This window comes from Dromaius novaehollandiae, chromosome 21 (genome assembly GCF_036370855.1).
Source record: "Dromaius novaehollandiae isolate bDroNov1 chromosome 21, bDroNov1.hap1, whole genome shotgun sequence".
Taxonomy (NCBI): Eukaryota; Metazoa; Chordata; class Aves; order Casuariiformes; family Dromaiidae; genus Dromaius; species Dromaius novaehollandiae.
In genome coordinates, this window is record NC_088118.1 from 6,192,402 (window position 1) to 6,211,519 (window position 19,118).

At 58.8% G+C, this 19,118-nt stretch overlaps 1 protein-coding gene across 3 annotated transcripts in view; it reads right to left on the reverse strand.

Moving 5' to 3' along the window:
- LOC112981582 (protein CEPU-1) overlaps window positions 1–19,118 on the reverse strand; it is a 348,167-nt gene that overhangs the window by 13,765 nt on the left and 315,284 nt on the right. For all 3 annotated transcript variants that reach the window (XM_064524308.1, XM_064524307.1, XM_064524309.1), the window contains one exon: window positions 14,737–14,862. In XM_064524308.1, coding sequence (XP_064380378.1) covers window positions 14,737–14,862 — 126 coding nt within the window. The remainder of the gene's footprint in view (window positions 1–14,736; window positions 14,863–19,118) is intronic.

Genomic DNA, 19,118 nt, shown 5'->3' on the forward strand with positions numbered 1-19,118 from the left:
GGCCTTCCCCTCCTCGGCCCGAGCCGCTCGCCCGCCACGCCGCGCCGTCGCATTCGCCAGGCGAAAATCGGACTGGCTGGGAATCGGCTTGAGAATGAGAATATTTTATGGAGATAATTTTATTAAAATGTTTACAACAATACAGATATTGACATCTAGCTTCAATCAATAGCACAATTTATTGTCCTTCAAGGTGAACATTAAGCCAAGCTGCCCATTAGTCAATATTTACCTCTAAGGTCTATAAATCTTTATACCGGCTACGGCCGATGTTGACAGCGGCTGATTCCAGATAAGTAAAAGTAAGAGTGTGAAACATTGCTCCTTTTGGAGGTGAAATAGTAACTAGTTAATTACAGTCCCTACAGCGATTCGCAGCTATCAATTTATGGCTACTTCTGGCAATAAAAATTAACACTGCACGGACTCCTGGCTCAAAGCGACGGGCTAAAACCAAGAGCCATACGTTTCACATGTCACACCCCGGCACGACTGATGGCCTTCTTATAACTGTTTATAGTAAATAAATAAAACACACAAAGGTGATAAGAGTGAATCTTCAGCGCAGGCGACCCGGCTCCCTCTGCTCGGCATCGGCGGGCGGGAAGCGCCGCTCTCGTGATGCGACGGCGAAGCGCGGTCCTTTCCGCCCTGGGTGTCCGGGGCCGGAGGCGCGAAGCGGCGCCCCGGGAAGGGGCGACAGGGCCCGCGGAGGCGTGGGGAGGACGGGGCGGAGGCTCCCTCTGGCCGTGCCCCTGCCCGCGGTGCGAGAGGGTGCTTGCCTTGGGCTCCGCGGCAGTCCCCGCTGCTTGCTCGGCACTACTCACTCCTCGCTATTCAGCGACCGCACAAGGAATGACGCCCAGGACTTTGCAGGTGTTTCGGACATTTTCCCCCCCTCTCTTTGCAACCAGCCACATGAAATAAAACACATCAGTGTTGTCACCTCTGCGTCCCCCCGCTCCCTGACTGCCTTCGCCTGGGCTCTCCCCTCCAGACGCGCAAACACGTCGCTGCTCCTCCGCTTCGTTGAATAGCATTCGGCAGCTCTTTCTGAGGCAACATTGATCCTTTGGCTCCTTTCTGGGGCAATTTTGCCCCTTTTGCTCCCAAGGCGGCATGCACCATGAGGCACGCCCCTGCACTGGGGAGGCTCGCAGCAGCCGGCTCCTGCCCCCGCTCACACCAGCACCCCTCCCGCTGCAGGCGCCCGAGCGCATCCTCGCCTCGGGAACCGCACCGCCGTGCAGCTCCTCTCCTCCTCTGACCCGCTTCGCCGCCCAACGGGGAGGTGACGGTGCATCGCGTTTCTTCCCGCGACGCGGCGGAGCGGCCCCGAGCACGACTTTGGGCTGACGCAAGCAGAGCCAGAGGCCTCCAAAGGCCCCGCGGCCGCAGCGCAAGCAACCGGCACAACTGCAATAATGTCCCCCGCGTCCCCGAGACGTGCAACCCGTCCTCCTGCTCCTCGGCACTCCCACGATGCCATCGCGTCAGCTACAAACCTGCGTGCGGTTGGCGTAGGTGCAAGGAGCTATGCTTCAGCGCACTGCTGCCGAGGGCTGCGGCGAGGCACGCGGAGCCCGCGGCGGGCCTCCCCCGGCACGGCCCCTCATCCCCACGCGCCGCCGCAACCCGAGCTTCGAGCGGCGGCCGTGTTTGTGGCCGAGGCGGTAAAGTCGCCCGTTGCAGCACCACCGCGAAGAGTTTTTACCTTAAAAGTCCTTGGAAGTTTCCTGCTGTGCCCAGTCACACAAGATCGCTTTCGCTCTCCCTCTCTTCTCCGCTAACAGTATTTATACTCGTTTCTTTTACCAAAATTTATCTGCCGCCTGCGCTATTAGGGCGCCAGAGTGGCAGCTCCTATCCTCCAGACCGAGAGGTGGGAGCAGCCTGGCCGCTGCCGTGCTGCCCGGCTCCCGCGTCTGCCGCCTTGCAGAGAGGCCGCTACCGGAGCGGCAGGGCGCCCGCGGGTGCCCACGGGAAACGGGCAAAATGCTGGCGAGGCAGCAGAGAACGGGCAAAACTCAGCACGCGTCCAGGTCTGGGTCCGGACCGCTCTGCTGCCACCCCAGCGCCGTGCACACCTCGATGAGCCCCTGGAGCATCCCCGCGAGGCCAGCGGCTGCGTGCGAGCCCCGTCGCAGGGCCAAAGCAACCGAGGCCTGGGGAGGGCGAGCACCTGGGGAGGCTTCTTTTACTGCCCCGCAACCCCCAGGCTGGGCTTAAAGCGCCGTCTCTTCCCGCCAGGCTGCTCGCACGGCTCGCTGCCGCCGGGGCGCTTGCGGGCTGCAGACAACCGCTTTGTTACTGGAGACAACAGCAAGAGCGTCAAACCCTTTGTTCGCAAGAATAAATTCCTTGGGAAATTAAAGGATTACGGAAATTAATATTTAAAGGCACAAAACAAAACAACTTTGGGAGCAGCCACCCTTGAAGGAATCTCTAGCTCAGAAGCCAAGTGCACTACGAGAAGAACGCGCCGTCGTATCCCGGCGCGCGAAGGCGAAGCCCCCGGAGCCGCTGCTGGCCCTCGGAGGCACCCGCGCAAGCGGCACGACGCAAAGCAGGACGGGTCCCGCGTGGGCACGGCATGGCGCCCCTCACCGCGACGGAGCAGCCGGCATCCGCGCCCCGCTTCCGAGTCTGCCTCGCCTCCGCCGCCCGCGGCCAGGCGCCCGGCATGCGGCCCACTCTCCTTCCCTTCCGCGCCCTTTCCCCCCCTCGCCGTTTTTTCCCCTCTGCCGCTTGCAAGGTGAGAGAGGACAGCGTCGCCAGAATGAAAGATTCTCCTGCGTGCCCTCTCCCAGCAGCGGCCCTAATTCATTTTTCATGGCCCCTCGCAGTGACAAAAGCCGCTGCTTCTCTCTTGTAAGCGTGCACCATGCAATAAGTCAAAGCTGATGTGCATTTTCCCCCTGGGTGCCGAAGCTGTGCTTTTGATTTAATTTGTCCTGTTGTTTGGCTCTCAGCCTTTGCCGGGGAGCTTCTTCGGAGAGGCGGCGAGGTAGGGCCCCGGCCTCGCGGAGGGGCTGCCTGACAGATGGGGTGCACCGGGTAGTGTTTAAATAATTTGCTGCAACGCCAGCAAGATGCTGGAGAGCGACACATGCTCCTGCGGAAAACCGCACGCGCGTCCCGTTTGCGGGAGCTCTGAGCCTCGATCGCATCCTAACGCAACTTGGCTTTCCCAGAGCCCATCCCGCTTCTCCCGGGCTTTTCTTTCCCGTCTCCACGAGGAGCCGGGGTAGGCAAAGCCTGGCCGTTATCCCCCTTGGAAACAGGAGGCCCGGCGCCGAGGCAGGCGCCGTGTCCCCTCCGAGCCACGCACCTCCCCGCGCGACCAGCATCGCTGCGCGGGCGAGAGGATCCCCGGCCCCAGGCAAACTCGAGACGCCCCAGTTTGCTCAGGGTTTGTGGAAAAACGGCAACCGGCGGCCAACGCGGCAGGGCCCCTCCGGCTGCAGATTTAAACCCCGAGGCTTTCGCTTTTAAGACGCAACTTCACTCCGGAGCGTTAAACGGCTGTAACCTCGGCTAAGCTGCATTTTCAGCAGCGTTAAGGAAACATCCCCGGGATGGGAAGCAAGTGGCATAATGGTATTAGAGTGGAAAAATAACCACCCAGCACAGGCTAAATCCATCCGCAGCACTGGCCAGAGCTCGCGGGGATCTGGGAAACTCTCCGTCCCTCCTTTGCACGGCCAGGCTCGAAACGGCGCTCGCACGCGACCCCCCTTCCATCCCCCAGATCAGCCACGTCCCTGCCGTGCCCGGCACCGTCCGCTCGGCGGGATACAGCCAGGTCATCAACCTAGGAATTTGCTACGGGACGCCCGCCGGAGGAGCTGACAGGCCAGGCGAGGGCTGGCGGGAGATAAATTCCCAGTTTTCCCAGGGAACGAGCGCTAAGGTAAGAGGAGGCAGGGAAGCCCTGGGGAAAAGGCCGCCGCGGCGACCCGCGGCAGCCGGGCGAAGGGGCTCCGCTCTGCCCTCCCGGCACACCGCCGCACTCCCCGGGACCCGCCGGCCCGCGGGGCCCCACGCTCACGCAGCCGCGGTGGGGCCGGCCGAGCCGCCCGCGCCCTCCTCCCCCGGCAGCCGCCGCGGCTCGGGCAGGGCGAGCGTCGCCGTCGCCTCTCCATCATCTTTAGCCCATCTTTATTTTTCCAGACACGCTATTTTCCAGCCCAGTGGCCTTGCTCTGTCCCTCGTGTTTTATGGCACTGATGTCTCCATTTCAGGAGGATCATTCGCAATATTGCCACTTATTGATAGAAGCCGGGGAAATATATGGGCAGGCAAAAGGGGAGACGGAGGGCTCGTCGCGGCTGGGGCGATGCCAGGCCGGCGGTGCAGCCCCTCCGCCGCTGGGGACCCGGCCGGTGCCGGGGACGGGCGCGAGCCGGCATCACCCCTGCCGCTGGCGGGGAGGGAGGGGGGCAGGGAAAGGCACGACCGGGAGGGGAAACGCCACTGTAAATAAGAGCCGCGCAGCGCAGGAAGGGGAAAAAACCCCGGGCTACAGCACTGCTGGGGCTTTAAATTATACTGTAGGAGGATAAAAATAAAAGAGAGGGAGACAGAGAGAGACTGGGAGGAAAAAGAATTGCCATTGTTTTACCAAGCAGATGGGAAAGTTCAGGGGATCACAAAAAGACTATTATTATCTTGACTCGACCGAGAGAAGATGGGAAAGGAAGAGGCATTTTTTTCCCCACGGCGAGGAACGCCGTGCCAGGAGTCAGCTCGGCACGGGATCGGAAGGGAACGGAGTTGTCGGCCCTCCAGGACGGCGCGGTTATCTCCCCTACTCGGGCACACGCTCAAGGCTTGGCTTTTCCTCCCCTTCCCTGCCTTTTGCTGCACTTCCGACTCCTTGTTCTTCTCTCCCCTGGAGAGCAGGGCCAACGCCGGGCAAGGATGCTCCGCGCGCCGGGCCAGCGTCCCTGCTCTGCAAAGCCAGCCCTGCCTCGAGCTCCTCTGGCCTCCCCCACCGCACGGAAAGGGTCGGGGACACGTGGGGCCTGGCAGCACGGCGCAGATCCACCCCCATCTCCCCCGTGGTGCAGCTCCAGCTGTGGGAATATCCCCGCCCCGGGGCCAGCTGCAGCGCCAGATGTGCACGCTCCCCAGCAGCAGTGCCAGCCGTGCCTGCAGCTGCGGGAGCTCCGCCGCGGCGCTGCCAGCCGCGGGGCCGGCCGCACCGAGCCCCCCGTGCCGGTGCGAGCTGCCTCCCCAGCTGGCTCGAGCACCCTCGTGGCAGCACCAGCTGCCACGGCGGCCGCCTCGGCTGCCCCGCCACGGGCTGCCCTGCACTGATGTGTCTGCCGGCGCAGGGGCCCTCTGCCCTTCCTCCTTATTGCTGCCTCCTCATCTTCCCCCGGGGACGCGCAGAGCTCTCCTCCCTGCCCGCTCGCCCACCGTCGCTTGGCGCAAACTTCCCAGCTTTCCACTTCCCGGCCCCCCCGAAACCACCGTGGCACCGGGACGCCCCAGGCCTCGGCGGCTCGGCGCCCGACGCAGCTGCCTTCCTGCAGCAGCCTGTCCTCGCTGCGGCCCCCGCATCCAGCCACGCCGCACCTCCGGCGGGTCTCACTGCTTCTCCCGCCGGCCGCGTAACCGTGAGCAAAGCACGAGCTTTTCCCCAGACATCCGACAAGCTCCTTCCTCCGCGTCTGCGCGTTTGCACGCACGCGCACCCTCGCTCGCTGCCTGCAGCCAGCTGCGACGAGGGCTCCCGTCGCAGACGCTGAGCGAGCTCACGCCGGGCAGCGGAGCATCCAGCCTCGCGACCACCGCGCAGCTCCTACGAGCACGGCGCTGCTCTTCGACTTCACTCGCACTCGCGACTTCAGGCTCGGAAAATGTGGCAGCCCAAAGGCCCGCGGCCCCCTCCCTCCTTTCCACGGATTTTGCCTCCCGCCTGTCGCACCGCTCCCTCTCGGCCCCGCTCGCTGCTGCGGCCTCCCCGCGCCCTCGGCACCTGCGTCCCGGCCGACCTCCCCGGGCGCGGGGAGAGGGCACTGGCAACCTGCCCTGCCTAATCCTGCGGCTACTGACTCCTCACGCACTTAATATTCACGACAGAGAGAACATTTCACGGCGAATTGGACGCACATTCAACTGGAAATGGAAATTTTATGACTGTTCTCACTCGGAGCTGCAGATTACACCAGCTGAGAAAACATGGAAGCAAATGAACAACCTGTGAACTGTAAAGTATATTAATAATGAAATCACAGCCCGGGAAATGAAGGCTTTATTCTGTTTATATTCTGCTCCATTAATAGGAAGCACTCGTCCTAGCTCCACCCCATTAGCCAGCAACCTGCGCAAAGCAAGAGGGCAAGGAGGGCAGGGGAAATGGGGGGGGGGGGGGACACCAGCAGGGTCCATCCTCCCCGCCAGGGCAAACCCCACACGTGCAGCCCTCTGGATCACACTATTTCCTCGTGTTGCTTCTGCCTACAGAGCGGCCTGCGCAGGCAACGCGTGGGACGTCTTTGGACGTGGTGCTCTTCCCCTTGCAAGTTCTGCAAGCTGGAGCGGCGCCTTCGCCCCACGCTACCCCCGAGGTCCCCATCGCGCTCGTCTCTGGCCGGCCGGGCCTGGAATATCTCCCAAGGACGGAGAGGATGGAAAATGCTCTCACCTAATCCCCCCCTCTGAAAACAGAAGCATGCCCGTGCTCCCGCAAGGAGGAAACCAGGGCTGTCCCACGCCACCTTCCCCGCCTCCGCAAGCCGGCAGGCGAGCCCGGCCGCTCTCCACAAGCTAATCCAAGAGCCTAAGAGCTCCCTGCCATCACCCCGTGGCTGCAGCAGACAGAAGCACCAGGCAACCGAATGGGGAAGGAAATCCCAAAACGCAAAGCCGGCTGCAACAAGCCGGGACAGCCCTCGCTCGGATGGGGGATGAGTGGCAAACGAGCCCACCGCCGTCACCAGAGACCGACCTGGAGGAGCGGGGCCGCGCGATGCCCAGCACGGCCCTTGCAAAACCCGCCAGGGAGGCCGCAACGAGCCGCCGGCGTTGCCAGAACGGGGCCGCGCTTGAACCACGCGTGGCCCAACCGTAACCAGTTTGCACAGCTATTAGAGGCTGATAAAAGGTTTTAACTGGTGCGGAGGTCTCCCGGATCTCAGCAGCTCCCGTCCCTTGCTCTCCCTGCACGGCCTGATGCTGGCTGCACAAACCGCGAGTGCCAGCAGGGGAGGCAGCCGCCGCGGGAAGGCAGCCGGCTCCGAGGGCCCGAGCGGCCGCGCACGCCTCGGCGGCAGAGCCCGGGGAAACCCGGAGCCATCCGGGCGACCGCACGGTGCGATGCCCCGGACCGCAGTAAGGACGCGAGCACGGTTTGCCTCTGGTGAGGAGGGGAAGCGTGACAGTGCAAAGCTACGCTTAGGGAATATGCTGAGGCAGAGGGGGTTTTTTTCCCTTTCCTTAAGAGAAAGACATCGCCTCATTTGTAGCTGGTAGGGGTCTTGTTATTTTTGTACTAAAATGTGTATTTTAAAGGCGGCTCTGCCAAATAGGCAAACAAATCAGCTCAGCAGGTTCATTTCCACCATGCGAGCAACCAAAATTATTACTTATATATACATCTATACATAGAAGTATATAATCTCCCATTGCTTCCAAGTCGCAGGAGCAACGAGGGCATATCGGAGGAGGGGAAACGCGAAACACAGCTAGCCGCAGACAACTGCTCCGTGCAGGACGTGCACGAAGCGTTAGCAACACTCAGGCTACTCCTTAAAGGAATCTAACCCCGAGGCCAAAGATGCAACGCTGCTGGGTCCTGACCCTCCGGAGCCAGTCCCAGGAAGGGGCAGCATGGCTCCCCTTGGGCCAGATCCTGCTCCCGCAGGAGCCGGTGGGAAGCCGTCGACAACCACAAGTGGGTGGGAAGCAAAGGGAGCTCTTCTCCTCCTCCTGTCTCTCCCACCGAAAGGACCTGGACAGACGTCCAGCACGGCCGCATTTTTGACACGGTGCAAACAAAAGGCATCAGCCGAGGGCCACTCTGAAGAAACCCGCATGCCCCTCTGTGCTTGCCGCTTCCCCGCTGCCGGCGAGGAGCCCCGGCCCTCTTTGCCTCACGGCAGAAATGCAGCCAGGTCGCCGGTGACCTTTCCCGCGAGGGATCTGTCCGGCAGGTGCTGAGGAAGCGCGCATCAAAAACAGTGGCAGATTTACAGGTTAACAATGATTTAGCGGAGTGCACCGCAGCCAAATTAATGCCGGCCATAATGTAGTTTACCTCATTAAACAATGCACACCAAGATCCTGTCTGTTGTAAAACAATTGGTCTCTGAAGCCTAGTGTTCATCTTCCAGGGTTGCTGGGAGATAATAAATGGGTAATATTCCGGCGATAATGGTAATGGAGTCACGGCTCAGAGCTAATATTATGGCAAAGCAGTAATTATTTCAACAGTAAACAAGGGGACGGTTGAGCTGCCGACAGGATTGGAGCCTCTGGAAACGCTCGCAGGCGCGCTGGCCTCCGCCGAAACCACCGGAGCCCTCCGCGGGAGACGGCGCGGCAGCACGAGGCCCGGGAGGAGCGCGCAGAAAGCCCCGCGCCAACCGGCCGATCTCTCAGAGAGGCATTTCCCCGCTATTTCGGCGGTACTGCGGTTAGCATCGCGCAGGCGGCCCCGGCCCCTAACACTCAGCAGGCAGGTAGCTCCTGCGTCTCGAACGACAACTGAACTGAACCAACCCCCCCTGAGAGCGGAGTTGTATCCGCAGCTGCACAAGGGGCTACCGCGCGACCCGACCGCCTGCCCGCAAAGCACAGCTCCGCGTCCGTTTCCTTGCTCTTCGATTCCTCCCTTTTGGCCTCCGTCCTCCCGACGGCAAAGCCCTTCCCGCCGGCTCAGCTCGCCTCGACCCGCTCCTGGCGAGCGTTGCAGCCGCCTGAATTGTCACGGCTTGGAAGGGCCGAACGCGAGACGCGCTTGCGAGGCGGGACGGGGCGAGAGCAACGACGGTAGGACGGGAGCCTGCCGCCCGACTTGACGACGCTCAGAGGCTCTCGCAGCTTCGGTCGCGGAGCACGATCCGGGTGCACGCACGTGCTGGAGAATAACATCTCCGAGCGGTCCTCGCCTCGATTCCCCCGCCCCACCCCGCGCCTCGGGTAATCCCACCGCACCGCAGCGGGAGGCCAGACTTCTTTCCTCGCCAAGCCCGCGAGCGGCATCTTTCCTCCTCTTGGCCGTCCCGAACGCGGCAGATGTGCCTCTCCCTGTCCCTTCCCAGGGACAGGCAGCTCTTCAAGCTGCGTTATTCGCAGCCGCTTGTCTTCTCGTTTTAAGCCTTGCCAAGAATCCAAGAGAATCAATATATCCAAATATAGGGAACTTCTCCCAGAGTCCCTTCCCTGCTTTGCTGCTGATGTATAGACAGATGATCTCGTGAGACCTCTGCCACATTAGGCCACTACGTCTCATCTATCTTAAGTGTGTAGACGAGCTGTGATTACTACCGTGTCGGAGCACCTCACATCCTGAATGTATTTATCCTCCCATCAGTCCTGAGAGACAAGGAACCGCTATTACCCCTTTAACAGAGAGGAAGCAGAGGGCCGCCGAGGTTAACCGGATCGATCGCGCAGGATAGCTGGGTCACGGCAGAATCGGGACCCTCCGAGCCGCAACCGCTCATCTGTCTCACCTCTCTCCTGCCTTCGCCTAGCTCACACGCCGAGGTAGCGCCTACCCCACAAATCCCAGCTCAAACGCTGTTTAGGCCTCCGGCTCCGTACGGGATCTAGCTTTCATCGCCGAGCCTAATCCTAAGATTAACGAGGGATTCCCGATATAAAGACTTCTCGATCAGACCTCTTACAAGCAAATACATCATCGAGCCAGACCGTCATGTTTTCCTATGCTGGCATCCGCCGTCCTAGGCCTGATACCAGAAGCCATCCTACTACAGAAATCATCCGAAAGCAGTCGGACAAACTCACGGCAGAAAAGTCCATCACGGGTCACGAAGCACGAGGAGTCGGACGCAACCTCTGGCTCGAGAGGTCCTTGAGCGGCGGACTGACGGCAGCCAGGGGACGTGCCGGTGGAAGTATCGGGGCACGCTTGCCCAGTTCTCCCTCTCTTCCTGCCTGGCCCTGGCCCTCTCGGAAACGGCACGGCAGGCTAACCAGACTTTCGGTCTGACCACAAAGCTACTGTTCTCACTTATTGTTAAGCTGCGCCTCTTCCTCCTGGGACTCAGGCTGTCAAGCCCTCATCCCTCCTGGGAGAGCCCTAGATGCCGGTAACTTCGATTCATCGGCACGTTTTGTGAGTTTAATGGGAGGCGAGATGAGTCCCGTTTCTACGGCACGGATAAACACCCCCCCCAGTTAGTTCAACACGATGTTGCTCACTCTGCGAGAGAGACAGCTCCACTCGCTCCAGCGTTTCCCTGTGCCCGGCAGCTCAGAAAGCCGTGCTTTTCATTAGCCAAGAAATTCCAGCATTTGTCCACAGAGACATGAAAAACAGACTGACAACATGGCAATCACCATGACAACATCAGAGGTACCCAAAAAACAAATAAAGAGCCCAGTAACTATGGAAACACCTGAGTGACCAAAGCCAGACTATTAACTGGAGGATCTCTCCATAGTTTACAGATCGCATCGACACCGCCAGTCTGGGGACCATAATAAATCTGGAGCGTACGAACCAAAGACAAGCTTGTCACCTAAAGGTGCGAACACATATATGCATGCGTGCACACAATAATGCACGCACATGTGAAAATTCATACATCCGCCTGCTTACAGAGCCACTTAGGCGGGGGCCCAGACATCCCTGCGGGATAGCCGGTTTCAGCAGCACGCCAGGGCGACTGACGGAAAAGCAAACGCCCGCGGGGCCCTACGGGCTCCCCAGCGAGGGCAGCCTGGGAGGGTCAGCCTGCCCCCGCCCTCGGGGACGCGTGCCATCGACGCCAGCCGCAGCCCCGCGCGGCTCACTACGAGATGCTCCGGCGCTTCTCTGACTTTCCGCATCCCATCGCCCCCTCCGAGGAGAGCGGCACGCCGCCTGGGAGCTTCGGCGTAGGAGTGCAACCGCCTGGGTTTTCTGTTCGATACCAGCTGCAGTCTGCGCTCCGTCCCCAACCTTCACACGACTTTCATAATTCACAGACTGCAAGATCTACTGCCGAAAGCAGGCAGCCGACAGCCTCTCTGACCGCAGCGGCCAAGTCCCCCGCACAACGAACAGAGCCTCTCGAAAGATGCTGCTGCCCCCATGCTGGACGCTATAGCTTGGCCACAATTGCGTGTGTCCTTCTCTCTTTCTTTGCCCTCCTGCCTCCCCCCTTCCCCCTGCTGAGCAAGCCTCTCTTGACTGCGGTCCTAATGGTCTTGGCATCTCGCGGGCCTCCAAAGCCAGCACGGTCCAGGCAGACTGGGCGACCGAGTCAGCCCATCGGACGCCAAAGCTTGACTTCCCGATACGGTGTCGGCGAGCCGCACTTCGAAGTGCCGGTGCCTGCCAGCTCTGGTGGAAGTCGAGCTGCCAGCTGGAGCTCCCGAGCCCAGTTTCACAGCTCTGACTTCCCAGCAGAGCCACCACGTGGTTAAACCTCCTCCCCTGAGACAGAGGAGACTGCGACTGCACCAGCTCCCCTTCTTGCTCCACTTGAGCCTGTTCGGGTGGATTAACCGGCGATGCCGTGGGTTACAGCTACAGCATTACAAGCAGAAGAAAGACGAGGAACAGAGAGGGATGAAGCAGAGGGACAGAGGACGTGCTACAGCAGGAGACATTGGCCGGATTGCCCGGGGATTCACAAAGCTCTTCTCCAGAGCTGTTCACTGCCAGCATCCTACTTTTGTTTGTGGCATGAGGATGAGGATGGGCTCGGCAAGCCTCCGAGCTGACTACTTCTTGCTCCGGGCCAGACCAATGCAAGAAGCTAGATATCAAGGAAGTGGTCATAGGAACTAGGGGTGGCTAGAAAAAGAGCCTGGAGTGAGACGAGTCCCTGGGGACCCAGGCCACCCCAGGTACAGATGCGCCAAAGGCCCAGAACGCCCTCGCCTTCGCTCCACTGCCCATCAAGAGCCACGCAGCGGACACAGCCGCCAAGAGAATAATGCAGCCCATGAAGAGCCTCTGCGCAGAGGAGCACTTGCCAGCGTAAGCGTGGGGACCAGCTCCTTCAGCTGCCACTTCTGCCCATTCCCGGCACAAATAGCACTGCCGGTGCCTCTCAAAGTATGCATCTGCTTTACCTTAACCACTTCTCTCTGCTCCCCTTTCTCTACTGCTCCAAGCGAGACAGAGGAAGACAGTGCGAAGGAGCGGGACGAGGCCCGCTCGAGACTTCTCCGGGAATGAGTGGCGAGGCAAACCTAGAACTAGGTCTGGCCAAGAGAAGGGGCCAACTCTTAGCCCTGCTTCCCCAATTGCTCGAGGGGGTCTTGGCTCTTTATATTAGAGTATGCCCCAGCGGAGACAGGGTTACTGTCTCAGCATCTGCTACAGCACCTCGGTGCACCTAGCCCTGGCTCTTATTTCAGTCCCCAGTGCTTCCAGTCCTCATGCCTCTTACGCACGCCGAATGCGTAACTGACAGCTAGACGTCCCGCTTGGTGGCTGTGGCAGCCCCAGCGAGACAAATGGAGGAGCTGGGCACGCAGGTAGGCGGGTAGCGAAGCTGTCTCGGGCCACCTCTGGGCTCAGCACCCCCAGCAGCAGGAGGCCAGATTGAAGTAAATCTACGTGGAGATTTGTTCCAGTTGAGTTTTGAAAGCAGAATGCCTAATCATGGCCAAAATCAGGTAAGAGCTGCTGTTGCAAATTACACGGCACCACAGGTAATTTCTGATTAGCTTGCTCTTCCTCTCTTGGTGCATCCTCAGTTTCCATAGCAGCTAAGACCTAAGTAAAATGGAAACATCTGGTTCAAGCGCAGGTAAAGATTCCCTGGGGAAAGAAACCTGCCGGATGGCAGCAAACACAAAAGAAAAGAAAAGCCTTTCTCTGGAAAACAGAAGTCTCACCAGCGAGAAGTCTGGTTAGGAGAGGATGGATGGCACGCAGGAGAACACGGCAAAGGGCACGCGAATAAGGGAGAAGGGTCCTGGGGAACAAAACGGGACGCGGGAAGGAGAGGAGGGCCTATGGGCAAAACGAGAAGCGCTTGATAAAGAGAAGGCGAGGAGCTTGAGCGAGACTGAACGAGACAGTTAGGGCAGACAAGGGGAAGAGGAGAAAGGAAAAAAGACTTCAGAGCGGGAGCAAATGGCCTGGCTCGGTCATAAATACTGCCTGGCGGTGACAGATAGAGCGACAGCAACTTCGACCCCATTCCCTGACACTTGGTGCTGGACAGGAGCAAGCAGATCTGTGCCCTGTACTTCATCACTCCTCGGCGCGCAGAGACCGACCGAGGGCCTCCCTCTCGGAGGCCAGGCCACCGGAGGCTGATAGGGCAGCACGTGCCCAGGGGCACGGGTATTTCGGAGGCATGTGTCAAAGGAGGAGACCGAGATGCCACTGTCTCAGCTTGCGCTGTGTGCCTGGCCTGTGGAGAGCTATGGATTTGGCCCGCCAGTTTGCTGCAAAGCAGACAGCTAGGAAAAATCCACGGAGCAGCACTAAGACGCCACAGTGACGATCAGGCAGCTGCACAAAGAGAGCGGACACGGCACCGTCCATCACCGCTGCCGTTGCCTCTTGCCCTTCGGCTGCCGGGCAGCCCAGCCCGGGGGTCCCGAGCGGCACTCGAGGCAGTCGTCCGGGACTGCAGCGCAAACCGGTACGGCCTCAGGGGAAAAACGCATGAGGTCGAACAGAAGCACTTCGCTCGGCAGGTCGCACGCGGGCCAGGAGACGAGCAACGGGTCAAGGAGAGGATTGTACCCGGGCCTAGCGCTGCCCTTTGGCTAGATGCCCAAAGCCCCCACATCTCACCCTCAGCTCATCGGTGAGAACCTCGCAGCGATCCGGGACCAACGGGACAGCAAAACTCAGAACTGCAGGAAAACGCCTGGCAAAGGATTTGGAAATGATACGCTTCTGGCCTGGCAGGTACGGGAATGCACTTCCCACCCACCGTCACAGTCCCACCTACGCAGTCCCACCTACGCAGCTCTGCTCAGCTTTTGCTTATTGGTTAACCGGAGGTACCAATTAAAGCCACATGCTTAGCGCCTTCTCTCGTTGATTTGCACTGCTATTTCCAGTCCCTCTTTGAAGCCACGGGAGACACTGCAAGAACACTTTCCAAACCGCCCTGAAACCGGCTCTGGGTAGAGGTCCGGTACACAAACGACGACAACGGCGGCTCCAGCGAACGGCAACGCTCCCGTGACTCCGAGCGGCATACTCGATCCCTGACCGAACCCCAAACCAACCCAAGACTTGGTACCTGCTGCCAGTCCTCCACAAAAGCAAAACTGCACTCTGCTGCCTAGGCTCTACCTCCTCCCCTGAACACACAGTTTGAGCAGTTAGTTGGCACCAAGAAGGCTTCGTCACGGCACAGGGAGAAATCTCCTCTCCCAGACCATCGGGTAGAGAGGCGCCGACATTCCACAACCACCGTCCTCGACTCCTGCCTGAAGTCACCTTTTTTTAGCGCATACCACCTTTACTTGACAAACTGCAATGCCAGCTGAACCAGCCAAGGCTATTTCCCCAGCTGCTCACAAACGGCGCTCTGCCCTTCCCGGAAAATTTTTGGTAACATTCGGCTCCCTTACCTTTGGGTGAGATGTGTCTCCAGGTGATTGTTGGATCTGGCCTGCCCGTGGCTATACAGGTGAGGCTGACGTTGCCACCTTCATTGATGGAGATGTCAGAAGAGATCTCGGTAATTTTCGGAGACACTGTAACGACACACAGAGGAAAGTGAAAATGCAACCGGTTCTGACGGGACTTAACTCTCAAAGCGTGGGTGAAGGAGGATGACTTTCCTTCATTCTTCTATCTCTACCAAGCCGGCAGTAGCCCACCACCACCAGTCTTATCCGACTCGTCAGTAAAACACAGGGGAAAGAGGGGGGTGGAGGAGACAGGGCTGAAGCAGGAAGAAATCGCACACATGGGGGATTCGGTTATTTTAGGGAGGCTGGAGATCCTCCATTAGCGCATCTATGGTGTGAGAGTAGGTACTTCTCCCTCCACACGCATCCAGGACTTATCCTGTCCCCTCAACCTATGACAAACCCTTTCCAGCAGAACTATCTCCCCGTGGGAAAACACCATCCCTTTGCAAATCTCCCAAGGAATACAGTAGTAGCTGGTGCAACAAGATCACGCAAAGCACGCACTTGGCCGTGCAGATGTGCAGCCTCTATGCCATGCCTACAGAGCCGGACGCGACCACCGCCAGGGCGCTGCGAAGACGACAAGCCTGCCTAGGAGTCTCTAAGATCTACTACTCTGCCAGGGAAGGACAAGTCGGTCAGGGTGAAAGCCATCCTGCTGCATCGGAGCTACCATTACGGATGTCTGGGGCTGGGTGAGAGAAAAGGGGTTGCTGGCCGACCCCCACGTCCAGAGCGAGAGGGGGAACTCGCACTCGAAAGACGGGGGAGCCCGAGGAGAGGGAGGGGACCGAGAGCAAACGGGGAGCCCTCGGCTCCCGCCGCCGCGTGAGCCGAGGCCGTGCTGAGGCTGGCGGGGAGGGCTGGGATTTGTACAAGCTCAGACAGGACGGCGGGGCTGCAGGAGGAAAACGATCAGCCGGTGTTATCAGCCTGCACCTGCAGAACATAATAAAGACCATCACCTTCCTCACTTAGTTTTTTTCAGGCCATTCTCCAGAGCCTAATAGAGGATTCGCACCCCGCTGCGGTGCTTTGCAGGATAGTTGCAATTCCCTCGCAAAGGCTCCTGCTCCCTCTACCGTTCGGCGACCCACTCGAGGCTCTAGCCCGCGCCAACGCCGGGCACGGTCTACACCGTTCCTACCGCTCTTATCCCTGACGCGCACCCCACTCTGCCAAGCACCCCCTCCTCGCCTCCCTCTCCGGTCGCGGGCCGGGGGACTAGCCGGCACGCACGCGAGCCTTCCCAGGGGCTCGGCTGAGCGCAGAATGACTGCAATGGCCTTGCACGCATTGCCTCTGCTGTGCAGGTAAGTAATTTATTGATCCGTAAAGCACTCCAAGACGCTCTGGAAGGGATTATGTCATGCCAGCGCCGTGCAATAAAATAAAAAATGATGGATTTTTTGTGAACATGAGGGTGATTTAGGGTTTGTAGTTGGAAGTGTAGTTAAAGTACATTTTAAGTGGAAATCAAGGTGGGTAATGAATTATTCTCTGTTTTGAAGGGCTTCTGGGAGTTCATTTTTTTGCTGCTCTGAGCGCAACAGCTAATCTGCTAATCACGCACCAGAGGACGACTGCGGATCAGACGTTCCCAGAACAGCAGGGGCTCTGGGGCCGGACAGCGTAGGGCACGGAGATGACACCGAAGGAATTATGCTCCTATTAACATGCATCGGTATCATTAAGCCCAGAGTAAGGCGACGGCACGCGCCTCTTGGGACTACCAGCCCGCGCGGTGCTGGGAGATGCTCTGCCGACAGAAGGAGACGCAACTAATTACGCCCGTGCTACAAGCGCCCCGCCACGTCCCTGGGAAGATGGGCATCCCTACCCCAGCAATGTGCGTGCACCTTCGGAAAGAGGCACTCCTACAAAAGAGCCTACGGTCTCAACAGCCAAAATGGCCAAGGAAGGCTCCCCTGTTGCTGTTTCACAGAGGCGGAAGGAGAGGAGCGGAACGCGTCGCCCCAGAGCACCCGGGAAGAAGCGGCAGCTGACTCGAGCTGCGCGTCCCGACAAAACCAGATGACGGTCTATCATCTTCAGCGCAACGCTCCCGAATTCAAAGCGGAACCTCTGTGACGCTTTTAATGAACGAGTCCACGTCATTCAAACGTGGCTCGTTTTGTAGAGCTCGCCGAGACTTAAAAGGTAACCTCAGGCGTGAAGACTTGGCGTTATGACTCTGTTATAACACACAAGGGTTTGCATCAACACAGGCGAGACGGACAAAAATTTGTAGTCAAATTAACTGACCATATTTTAAAACATAATTCAAACGAATAAAACTTTGATTTCTGCTTCTCCTGAAATATGGGCGTCGCATCCTCCTCCTCGGCAACACGCCAGCGCTGGCATTCCCGTGGAGGTTTTCATTTTGTTCGGCCTGGGCAGGGGAGGAAAGATCGTTGGGTTCTTTCTTGGCCGGGCAACGGGAGATTTTGCAATTCTGTCTGAAAAGCGCTCTGAGCCGCCGGTGCACCAGCGGGCAAAAAGCCCACCCTGCCTGGGTAATCTCAGGACGCGCTCTGGAAGAAACTGTCGGTCTCGGGCAATTTACTTCAGCCCAGAGCAGATGAGAAGAGGCAGAGGGGAGGCTGGAATGGCTGGGAAGTAAATGAGAGCGACGACGTGAGCGAAGTCTTTAGCTAACCCTTAAATTAAATGTGCACTGGTAGGATTTAACACGACAGTTATTGTATGCTAATTAAATGTTTGAATAATTAACCACACGAACTATTTAAAATGCCTTTCTCGAGACTTAACAGGTATATTATAAGGCTTTTACTACACTAGGGAGAAAAACCTTAATAAATAGGTGATCGCAAATATATATTCAATATGACTCAACAGTCCACAGTGCTCCCACCCCATCTGCATTAAAAGGCTTTATCCAGCGGTCGGCAGTTCTACGGCGACGGGGCAGAGGAAAATTTCTTATGCCGAACGCAGGGCACAGATGGAGCTCTGCCCCAATGGGAATGAATAAATAAATAAAGCTAAATAAATGCAGGCTTCCCAGGCGGGAACGCTCTCCTTGCGGGCAGTCCTTTTGTGTTCAGCATCTCTCTCGCTCAGAAGTGATTAAACATGGCAGCGTTGGCCAAGCTGCTCCAGTGACACTGTGCAGATTTCCCCAGAGATGGGCTGGTGTTTTATCGATCCGATTTTTCCTCCTTTTTCTTTTTCTTTTTTGTGGCCATGATGTCGGGAAAGGTCTTTGCACCGTTCTGAACTATCTCGGTCCTCCGCAGGCGCCCAGGGCATGCCCGGGGTTTGTCCAGGCTTGCAATTCACTTGCACACGCACAGTCCCCGGGACAGAAATATTGAACCAAACCTCACGGTGTGTTACGCGTTCTCGGGTTTCAATAAGGCGAGGTACATCCTTACGGATCCTAGCATATATACCTGCCTAGGCAGACGTATTCCCTGCCTCCTGCTGCGCACACGCACACCCTCATGCCATCGACGCAGGCTACACGCCTGCTACACTCTCAGCTCCAGACTCTGCCCCAGAGGCCACCACCGTGGCCCGCGCCGCTGTGCAGAAACACTCGACCTCCCCGGGAGCGCGCACGCTCCCCGGGCTGCAGCAGAGCCCCGCCACGCCACTCCTCACACCCCCCGAGCTGCCTTTCAGACAACAGCCACTTCAGGGCATTAGCTGGGTGACTGATGCCTTCTCTGATTACTCCTCCAGCCTGTTTTTATAGCTCTTCCCTATTTGCATAAACATCTCCCGCTCTGCCTCCTCGTTCCAGCCACCCCGGCTCCCATCATCATTATCTCCCCATCCATCTTCCCGGCTGGCGAGCATGAGGGCCGTGCTCATCGTGCCACGCTCCCCCCCAACGTTATGCGGTCGCTCGCTTCTCTTGCCGCACCTCCCAGCCCGGCTCCCAGCTCGCCCCGGAGCGGCCAGCTCCTGCCGAACCGCTGGGAGCGAGCGGAGCCATGCAGGAGCTCAGCTGAGTCCCACCCCAGACTTCAGTCGTGCTTCAGGTGAGGCATGAGGAGACCCCCAAATAGGAGGGGAGCGTGGATCTAGGGTGGCCTTGCCACAGTGTTAGGGGAAGGAAAACCTCTGACAAACCTCACCAGCCATTGCTGAATGGGACAACCAGGCTGCTGTCTACTTGTGCTCTTGATACAAGAAATACCTTGCCTTCTGAGCTGCCATGTTTCATGGGAGCGGTGGCACGCAGCATGCCTTAGATCAGGCCCTCGGTGCCGCCAGGGGAAGCACAGGGTGCTGGAGAAAGAGGACGCTTCGGTCACGCACGGCGCCGGGGAAGGAGGGTGCGC